The sequence below is a fragment of the Homalodisca vitripennis genome, unplaced genomic scaffold (assembly GCF_021130785.1).
Source record: "Homalodisca vitripennis isolate AUS2020 unplaced genomic scaffold, UT_GWSS_2.1 ScUCBcl_4930;HRSCAF=11382, whole genome shotgun sequence".
NCBI classification, from domain to species: domain Eukaryota; kingdom Metazoa; phylum Arthropoda; class Insecta; order Hemiptera; family Cicadellidae; genus Homalodisca; species Homalodisca vitripennis.
In genome coordinates, this window is record NW_025781046.1 from 43556 (window position 1) to 54584 (window position 11029).

The window sequence follows — 11029 nt, forward strand, 5'->3', positions numbered from 1 at the left end:
AGTCCTCCTAAACGGCTGGACGGTTTTTTATGAAATTGTGTGTGTGTGTGTGTGTTTGTGTGTGTGTGTGTGTTGAAAGGAATTCAGGTATGGTTTAGATTTACAAACTCTGTCCAATTTAAATTGTTTATTTAATTAATGTTTTATTAATACCTTGTTGTTGATTTTGGAATGTTTACCTTCGATCCCACAGACTGCGCTACAACATGTAATACAAAGTGATACTTAACAGCTGTTAATACTTTTAGCTGAAATTCATCAAAGAGACAAAAACATTTGTTTTCATTTAAAATTTAGAAAATTATTATTGTAAAGTGCTTGATCTGTAGTGTAATGCAGATTGTATAGAAGAAGTTTTGCCTAATTTTAAATTTAGATTGCACCAATGATCAATAAACTATCTATTGCAATGAAAATACAATTAAACCCTGTTATAAAAACCACCTCAATGTATAAAGCCATGAATGTTTGCACATAAGGTAATCGAATTTGATTAGATCAAAGGTAAATGAAAAGAGCCGAAAGAAGATGCTTTATGATCTAAATTGGTTTTCGTTGATACATTTTCTTGATTGGAGCACAAGGCAAACTCCACAATAATACTGGAAATATCTTCGACAGAAAATTAGTTTTAACTGATCGAATTTGATTCTGTATAACCTAATTAGTTTATCGAGATACATCCATATAATTAACAACCAATTTTGGTTTAACCTTTGTTGACTAAAGATGACTACTTCAGGAACATAATATCTCCATTTTAATTGAGTAGCAATGAATTGGAAAACTTGGATGCTAGTCATAAAGCCTAAATTTTAAATAATAGACATTTTTAGGGCATTTTATAAAAAATGTATTAAAAATTGTGTGTATTGAAACAACACAAATGCAGTCAATATTGGTATTAATCTATTGTTACTCGGTACAATCAGCTTACCACCTAAAAGAAGTAAACTGATTTTAAGAAAGAGTGATTTGTAAAATTCTATAAAAAATGAAAGTATTTGAACTTGACTCATACCGTGGGCAGTAGAGGAAGGGTACAGGTATGCAAGTGGTCGATCACGCTCCAGGATGTTACTCAGTTCCTGCTTGTTTAGGGGGTCAACTTCAGCGACCAGTTCGTTTGACTCTGGGGAAGGATCATCTGGGACCACCGTTCCATTTGGATATCTCTTCACAATTGTTCCATTGGGGTACAGTCCATAGACCACAAACGGTAGCTCAGTGGGAGGTGTGGTGGACCTTGGAGCAACTCTGCGCACTAACGTGTTGTTGGGCAATAGAGCGTAGGCAATGTAATCGGGAGAACTCTGAATCTGGGGAGGTGCTGTATTACGAGGAATAACTCCAAAGGTTGACGGCTGGAAGGTCTGAGCTGACGTTATTATCATTTCTGGTACTGTTGATACTGCCGGCCTCTCAGGAATGTATGCTCTTGCTGTTAACTGAACTTTGGCAGTGGTTAGAGGCTGAATGGTTGAAGAGGGAGGGAGTGGTTTTTGTTGTTGAGGAGGTTTGGGAGCGGACGGTGGTTTCTTCGTTGTGTTTGGTTTCTTTGTGGTAGTACTTGTGGGTTTTACTGTTGCATTGGGTTTTTTAGTGGTGTGGGATGATTTTTTTGTAGTAGTTATTGGTTTTTTTGTAGTGTTAACTGGTTTCTGTGTGGTTGGTTTTCGTGTAGTGGTGGTAGTTGTTGGTTTTTTAGTGGTAGTAGTTGTTGTTGCTCTTTGTGTGGTTGTGGTGGTTATTGGTTTTGGTGTGGTAGTAGTGGTTGTTGTTGGTTTTGGGGTGGTGGTGGTAGTGGTTGTTGTTGTTGGTTTTGGAGTGGTTGTTGTTGTTGGTTGTTGTTGGTTTTGGAGTAGTGGTGGTTGTAGTAGTGGTTGTTGTTGGTTTTGGAGTGGTGGTGGTTGTAGTAGTAGATGTTGGTTTTTGAGTAGTGGTGGTGGTGGTGGTACTGGTTGTGGATGGTGTTTGTGTAGTAGTGGTTTGTTTCTGAGTTGTGGTTGAAGGTTGTAATGTTGTTGTTGTGGTTGTGGTTGTGGTTGTGGAAGGAGAGGTGGAACTGGATGTAGAAGGAATAATTAGTTCATCATCGATTACCTGAAATTAACACAATCCATTGGAGGAGCTAAAACGTGCACAAAGCCAAGAGCTAATTCACTAAAATTAAGAATGCTATGTGTTATTTATATCGTTTGCAGTGCATGATGAACCAATGAGATTGAAAATGAGAAAGCAGAAGTTTTCTATGGCCGCTAGCAATAAAGCATTCACTGACTGTAACACTTACTATAAAATGTCTGTAAAATGGACAAATAAAAATACAATTTATACATATTTAAAAATAATTAACATTGATGCAGAATTGCTTTTAACAAAAGTTGCAGAATATTTAGTACAGCGAAAGAAAAGAATGGAAAAGAAAAGAAAAGGAATAGTATCATGTACAAAGTGATATAAATTTTATACAAAAGTAATAATTTAAAATGGTTTCCTAAAAAATGTATCATATTTAATAAATAATTATGCTAAACTAACTTGAGGTTTAAAAACTATTATAGGTGTCTAAAATAAATGCATCGTAAGTCCATATTTATTGTCTTGTAATAGCTACCTAAGAGAAGATGGATGATTCAGAAATTTATAAATTCACTTTTTATGCATTGACAAAAACTTCATTTAAATAGTACTTAGCTTTAATTGTTGGTTAAAATATCTTATTAATAATGGTCTAAATACTTGCATATAATTAGATAGTGATATCCTTAACTTCATCTGAAAAATCATTTACAAAGACAATTATATGAAAATTGCTGAAGTGAAATAGTTTCCAAATGAGTTACCATAATTAACCTAAACGTAACACGCAATCAAAGGAAGGTTAAAGATGACTGGTCTTAGTCTTTATAACACATGATGAGTGTTTTTTTTCAAAAACTGTATGTGTATGTATTGTCAAATTTTTATACCAATAGTCATTAAATTTGGCAAAACCGTATTTTATGAATACTCTAAGATGAATTTGTTAAATGGTTGATTAAGAGATTAAGAGAAGGGTGATAGTAGTTTTAATTTAAATTTGTACTTTTATGGGGTTTTTAATTTCAGATTCTTGTAAAATTACTTTTGAAAGATAAAAATAATAAATTTTAAACCCTTGAGCATATTTTAAGCTAAGCTAAAGTAGTGCATATAGTTTGTATCTGTCAACAAAATTGTTGACTATACTATGTGACTTATATGCTTTTTAGTTTCCAATATGAACTTGTATTGTGGAGCGAGAAAATTAATAATTATGTTAAGTTACAAACAGCTGCTCCTATGCACGATTCAGCAAAACTTGGGAACCAATAAAGCTGAATAACTCATATGTTTGGGAGTCACTTCCATCCCTTTGGCACTTCCGAGCTGTGATACGTTATATGTAATCGTGACACTACGCTATACACAATCAAGATACCATGTCTTGTGGCTCCTCTATTGTTTCTTGAAAAACATAAGGAAATCTCTGGTTTTTGTATGGATGATCTGAAGCTACAAATTTAAGTTTCGTCAAAATAGATTATCAGGCATAATACTGCTAAAATGAATGAGTGTGTACGAAATACTAGAAATGGTTTATTTCTGATAATAACTTCTTGCTAGTCAAAACGTTAAAGTGAAGCAATTAAGTTTATACTCATGCCAAGGCATTGTTAGTGTTAAATATCACTCTAATGCTGCTGGAGATGTTGCAAATAGAGATTTAACTTACATTGTTGTCCAGAGGAGACTCTGTAGAAGCTGGTTCAGTGGAGGAAGTAGCTGGAGAAGTCGCCTCTGAAGATGAAGTAGAGGCTACAGAGGGAGCCTCTGTAACAAGACTGGCAGATTCTAACTTTGGTGCTCTAGCTTCCAGTTCCTGGCAGAAAAGTTGAATATTTTTTAATGTTTGATCATGTTAGTGCCTTTTCAGAAGTCTAAAACAAGTTCTGAAATACGAAATCTAAACACTTACAAAGAACTGGACAGTGACTGGCTCCTGGTCTTCAGTCAATGACTGGTAAAGAGAAGAGCTGCGGTATACAGCTGACTGTCTGCCCTTGAACCGCCCAGGGTAGCCCGCCCTTTGGGTGGGACGGGAGTAGGGCAGAGGAGTGGTGGGCTTGCGTGGTGGAGTATATGGCGGCCGAGATGCTGCCCCAAACTTTAACTTCTTCGTTCTCGATTCTGTATCATCCTCTGAAACTGAATTATTTAAATTTTCTAGGTGAATTAATTCCCATTTTTACAAGTTTTAAATTCTTTACAGAGAAAAAATTTAGTACTTTACTGAACATAAAGACCAATAATAATCTCACATATAAACTAATCTAATCCAACTGGTTAAATGATGTGTATTTTGTGCAATTTCAAGTTGATCAACTCTATCCTGACTTATACTAAATCCAAATATGTCAGCCAACATATTTGAGGAAGGAATAACAAATTAAATAATAACTAATTAACTAATAACGTTTGGGTAATAGATAGCATACTATTTGGTTGATAATGCAATTAAGCAAAATATATCAACAACATAAATATGTGTAAAACCACTTATGTTGACAATAAATACAATGAAATAGTCATAACAATTAACCTATGACAGAATAACTTTGACCCAATTTGCAAACACATATTAAAAAATATGCATTGTTAATTTTCGATTTACAAAAATGCGATTTACTCAGTATCTCCAAATACGGTATATACAAACCATTGAAAATTTGGCAAATTCTTTCACTGGTATGGTATTATTGCTTAATGTTTAGTTTTAATAAAATGTATATGCATTGGAATTATTGTTTGTTATAAAGGTTGACCACATAGAATTATATATTGCTTTTTCTACTCCTTAAAAACAATGTATAATTATACATGTATAATAGTACTGTACCTGTCAATATCATTGAGTTATATTTGTATTAGTCTACATTAAATAGAGCTGATGCAGTATGTATAACATCTGTTACAGTATATCTATACTATTAGTTATTTTGTAAATTATAACTTTACTGCTGAAATTAAGATCAACACAAATTGCAAAATTATGAGGGCTACAACGTTGTAATTAACAATGGTGATAGTTAATTAGATAATTTATTCCTTTCTAACTGTAAAACAGTTGCAATGAATGACTGGACAAAAATAACAATACAATAACAAAGAATAGCATTACAAAACAAGGGATGGCGAAAGATTGAGCCTCGAGGAACTTGCTGATGGGAGAAAGTCATAATTGTCATTGCTGCCAGCCCAGTCTGGTCAACTCTGACAGTATTCATACGCTATAATTGCACTTTCCTTTTCAATTATGAACTATTATGGGTTTTCTTTTCAGAACTATTTATTATATTATTACACAGATTAATATGCCTATAATTTTCAAAGATACTAAAGGGCCGAGTAAGTGATATATATATATATATATATATATATATATATATATATATATATATACATATATATATACATATATATACATATATATATATACATATATATATATACATATATATATACATATATATATATATATACTGTACACACAGAGTAATAGAAAATTAAAACATTGGACTTAACTATTTTTCTATATATATCAAAAATTTAAATTTACAATTTAGACAATTTTACTGTTATTTTCCAATATAGCATTCAACTTTAGAATTATTTATGGTATACCCTATATTTTATCACAATTTGAATTTAAAATAAATTTAAAGATGTATTTTGTGCTTGGCAAAGTTACTAGTTTAGGAACACCAACCTACTCATTTTAAAAAATTAAATTTTATGTTTTGCCTTATTTAAGAACCATTGTATAATAATTTACAATGTAATACAAAAAGTGAATGACATTATTGTTAGATGTATATTGTTGGACATCATAATGATAGTCCACTATCAATGGGGAAATCAACCTTAGAGTTCCTTTATTCTTTATAACTAAATGATTCACTTAAATGCATAACAGGAACACAATTGGCAAATGCTTAAATCAACAAATTATTAATTTATATAAGATGAAAGTTTTAAAAAAACCTGGTAGTATGTATACCACAGAAAATAGGGCAACTGTACTCTCATTTTAATTTCAAAAACATGTTAACATTTCACAGAAGAATCAATAAATATGGTTTTAACTTATGTTTAATTCATTTATTTATTTATCATTTTAAATTATACAATTTGATAATTATATTTTATCTAAACCATCTCTTATTAAATATCTGGTAAAAAAATAGCACTCTGAAATCGGTTTCTCTACATATATCACATTTTAGGAAGCATATTATTATAATTTTTCAATCTAGAACCAACCAATAAAATACAGGGATAATATAGCATAACATTTTCAAATTATGACTAAAAAGAATTCATTATGTTTTATATTTTTTTCCACTTTTAAATAAATAATAAAACAAATAATTGAGGACAAAACCCCGGTTTTACTTTCCAGTTGCTTTGTAGAAAACGATAATGTCAGTATGTAATTAGTACAATAATATTCAGCAAACTTTAGATTTCCATTTTTTTAGATGATTTTTTAGTGGTGTAATATAAGAAAAACCAACGTTCTTTTTATGACCATTTATAAGGACTTTTACATAACATTACCACCATTCATGTATTGTTCATTTAGTTTCTTGTCAAATAAAAAAGCCATTCCAGATAAAATGACTGTGCACAACAAATATAAACCTATTACCAGATTTTATAGATCTAAAATAACAGCTGAATTTGGAATAATTAACATCATGTGAAAGTAAACCTGTCATAGTACTGAAACAAAAATGAGAAGCGAGGGTAAGCACTCAAGGTCATGTAAGATGTTAAACGGTAAGTGTAAACAAAACAAACTACCTTGAAACTAAAATTAACAAAATTTTTTGCACAAAAATACAAAATTTAAAACCTTGTACAGGATTTCTTATATACAAATTTTAAATATTTAACAATTACAAACACTATGAACATTAATAACAAAACATTTACCTGAAGCAAATGTTTGTAGATCCTCGTTATTTAATTGGCTGTCCTTCCCTTCCAAATTCTCTTTTCTAAAAGTTTCTTCCTATTCTTTGCCTCATAGAGTTGATACCTAGGCTTTGAATGTCGTTGTCCTCTGTATTTCTTCGTTTAATCCTTCGGTCGTTGCTTTGAATGCCTTAGCTCTTCTCGATGAAGGGACGAACCTCTCACGTTCAGTCACAGGTTCAGTCGTTTCTAAGGTTTTCGGATCGAGTCCAAAGTCATTTAGTGTTTTATAGGCCAATTGTTCTCTTTTAGTTTGTTTTTCAAACTTTTCTACCACTTCTGGTTCCCTGCTTTTGTCACTCACGCCTCTGACTTTTGCTGAATATTTTTGACTGCTGGTCATAGTTTTTTTTCACTCTGTCTGGTGACGATTTCTGGGAGCGACTGCTCTCTGAACGAGACCGAAAAGTTCTAGTGACTTTATTCTCTTTTGCTTGTTCTAGATGGTTGGTGTCCTCCCTGTTGTTTCGACTGGGAATGCTCCGCTGTCTGTAAGTGGCCTGGAACACTTTGCTCTCAGTGACAGTTTGTTCCTTATCTGCAATCGATTGTTTACGTCGCACTGCCGGCGATTCTAAAGATGGCCTTACATTGTCCTCCTCAGTATTCAGATCCTGCGTTAGCGATGTAACCTCCTGCGACAGGATACATGATTAATGAATACTTTCATTACAATTTTCATATGTAGGTAACACAGAAACTGTTTAATTTAGTTAGAAGAATTTATTATTTAAGAATTAAGAATTTATTTATTAATTTACTGTATTAATACATACTTTTAATATTTTACAACACAGCATTAGACAATAAAACACAAAGATCATAAATAGTAATTAATCATTATAATAACATAAACCATAATTCTGTACAATTTACTAAATTAACAGACATGGAGATGCAGTCAGTGTTCTTGTACTGGAAGAGCGAGATTTGTACAGTATCTTAAAATAAACGTTTGTAAGTGAAACTGTATCCATTGGTTTCAGATAGTGTGAAGATGTGCTTTAACACAGTAGGTTCAGAGGTGATCATTTATATACAGGGTTATTACAAACTCAGAAAATGTTTTTGGGATTTTTTCTTTGAACCGAAATAGACAAAAAAAATTAATATAATCATGGTAATAATGTTTAGTTTACTGTATGTCAGTGTGTATGTGTATTTTGAACTTTTTATTTAAAAACAAGTAAAGATCAAAAACTTCAATGTGGTAGAATTTTTTGCAGTTTCTAATCAAGAAAAAATTAATATTACGTTATCAAATCAAGTTTCAAGATGGTGCACGGTTCAAGTTTTATAAAGCCTAACACCGTAAAAACTAATAAGATTATGAAAATATTTATAGAACAAAAAAATTGTTAAATGTAATGACAAACATTTTGACACCTAGATTCACAAAAAATGGTTGGTAGATACAAGCTTTTGGTTATAATGCATGGTTACTGGTGGTGTAAACAATGAAAATGTTTACATAAAATATGCATTAACAGTTAAATAACTGCATGCTGTTGTGCTACATATGCTTAAACGTTTCTTTGGGTTCAGAGAAAGAGTGTGTTTCCTAAATATTGAATTAAACTCTAGAACAACGAAATTCAGACCAACTGCTTTGCTTGACTTTACAAATATAATGTACAGATCATTATTTTATAAGTTGTAGCTTCTAGTAAATTACATGGAGATTAGATGACAGAAATTTTAAAATTCTTACTAATAATGAATGAAATACATGTTAAATATAACTTAATTTACTTAAATCATGCTGAGTAAAATTTATGAACACCAATATTAGGTTCATTATGATCTGATTAACAATCATATTTTGAAGGGATCAAAACTACAGGATAGAAGACCTACAGGCAGAAGGTGAGCTGGCGTAGTGGTAGGCTCAGGAGTGCTGAGCTGTTTACGTTGAGCTTCCCGCTGCTTTTTGCGTGCCATCAACAGAGCCTGCCGTACACAAGAGATTTGAAGGTTATATCAATTTAGGAATTTGAGATGATCATATAGTTCAAATCTTTGTTGGTTTCTAAAACTGTGGACAAAACTATTAAGCTATTTCATATAATTAAGTACATTTTAACTCATGAGAAAATCTATAAATCGTTAGTCAATACTGGAGTCGTCATTCATATTAAAATCATTTTTGTGGGTAAAAATCAATGCTTTGGTTCCTTCAATTTGGATTCGAACCAAATTTGACACCATAACATGCTTTGCACCATTGAATGAAGCCCAACAAACTGTATCGATTGGTCAATCATTATCTTTTCTGAATGACAAATAAAATGTATTAAAAAGCGTTTGAATGCATATTAATCCTATAAATTGAGACACCTCCCATATGATTCTACAACAAAATCAAGGTCGTAAAAGGGTTAAAAGTTTAAAATCTTTTCTTATGCGGTTAAAATCAACATGGAATTCTGTGCATCTGGTTCTTAAGATAACTTTCTAAGACCTATTAAAAAAATACAATTATCCTGAAACTTTACAACTATTTCTGTTGGTACAAGGGTGCAAAATGGTTATTTTTAACCATAAAATCAACTAATTTCCGCTTTTTAACAGTCTGTGACTGTTTTTTACAGTTTAAATTATTCACAATATAGCCACAGGAGCCATCCAATCAGTTTTCAATAGTTAACAGGATATTAGATACTTTCCAAATTTGTGTGGATCCATTAAAATAATTTCTAATTGGGACACATTATGAAAGTGTCCACTTATCTGTTCTGTATTTCAACACTTGGTTTTATTCTTTCCCATTTCTTACGTTACAAGTTTTAACTAGTCTTTAAAAATATTATCAGTATACTTTAAAAGATGTAATACTTTATGGTTATTTATAAAATGCATTTATTTATATGGGTACTTACAATATTTTCTTAATATCCTTATCTAAATTTCTTCTAACATAGGTGATATAGAAAATTATTCAGTACATTCAGCATATTTTATCAAACACAAACTAACACAGCCATACCAGAATCTCTTTCGGTCCATTTCCAGCTTTCTTTAGTTGTTTGTACACGTCAGGATAATTATCGTCGTCCCTGACCTCATCATCCTTGCCGGCGGCAGAGCTCTTCTGGAATCATGAGTCTGATGATACACAGCGAGGTGCTCAGAGTCACAGTGATGATAGCGTGCACTACAGGTGCAGGTGGCACAGGTGTTACATGAGCTACAGTGCAGGCGATTATGATCGTGCATAGTTACCAGATGCGATGCACTGAGATGAAGATGTGATGATGAGACTACCACAAAGTCTACTGTGCTTAATCCACTGATAGATAGGTTTCATTACCAATGCCTACTAAATTTTGAGGTGAAATAATTGATGTTTACAGTTAGTTTGGTATTAACAATAAAACAATACAAATCTTTTATTATTGAAGTTTACATTTCTTAATGTTTATTTATTAACATTAAAATACTTTTTATGCTAATTTTTAATTTAAATTTAAATTATATAAATCTGTACATAAGAGGTTTAAAATTTTTAGTTGTCAATGAAAAATAAAGTGAATTTGGCTCTCCTAAATTTTTAACCTTTCAAACTAACAGTACTTTTGGAGCAAAAACAGCAAATATTTAAACTTTTTAGAAATTAGGAATGAGTCTAGTGGATGTTAGGTTTTTACAATGCAAGTAAAATAAAAGAAACATAAGTAAGAATAAAGGAAATACAGAATGCATACTGTACATCTACTTCAACTGACTACAACACAGAAGACGGATTACAATAATTACACCTGACTAAATGAAATGATGTATATTAAGTAGTAATTATTTCACACTGAGTTTGGTTTAAATTAATGATTATTCTTCCCAAAATCCATTTTAGTGATCAAAACATCCAGGAACCCCCAAACACAAACAGTGCAGAAATATAAATTACAAACAGAATGTATAAGAAATCATGCCAGAAGAAAAACTGGTTAAACATTCCATTTTAAAAGTG

The 11029-nt window shown here is 31.7% G+C and overlaps 2 protein-coding genes across 2 annotated transcripts in view; both read right to left on the reverse strand.

The window, feature by feature from the left end:
• Nucleotides 1–7084, reverse strand: part of LOC124373154 (cell wall protein DAN4-like) — a gene marked incomplete at both ends in the record, with an annotated part of 49947 nt that extends 42863 nt beyond the window's left edge. The window contains 3 exons of the mRNA XM_046831553.1: nucleotides 3758–3904; nucleotides 4001–4230; nucleotides 7021–7084. Of these exons, the coding sequence (XP_046687509.1) occupies nucleotides 3758–3904; nucleotides 4001–4230; nucleotides 7021–7084 (441 nt within the window). The remainder of the gene's footprint in view (nucleotides 1–3757; nucleotides 3905–4000; nucleotides 4231–7020) is intronic.
• Nucleotides 7085–7139: 55 nt separating this feature from the next.
• Nucleotides 7140–10363, reverse strand: LOC124373155. Its single transcript, XM_046831554.1, has 3 exons — nucleotides 10049–10363; nucleotides 8920–9012; nucleotides 7140–7697 (listed from the first exon to the last, which is right to left on the reverse strand). The coding sequence occupies exons 2-3, from the start codon at nucleotides 9001–9003 to the stop codon at nucleotides 7359–7361; spliced, it is 423 nt and encodes a 140-aa protein (XP_046687510.1). The 5' UTR covers nucleotides 9004–9012; nucleotides 10049–10363; the 3' UTR covers nucleotides 7140–7358.
• Between the last annotated feature and the right edge of the window lie 666 nt (nucleotides 10364–11029).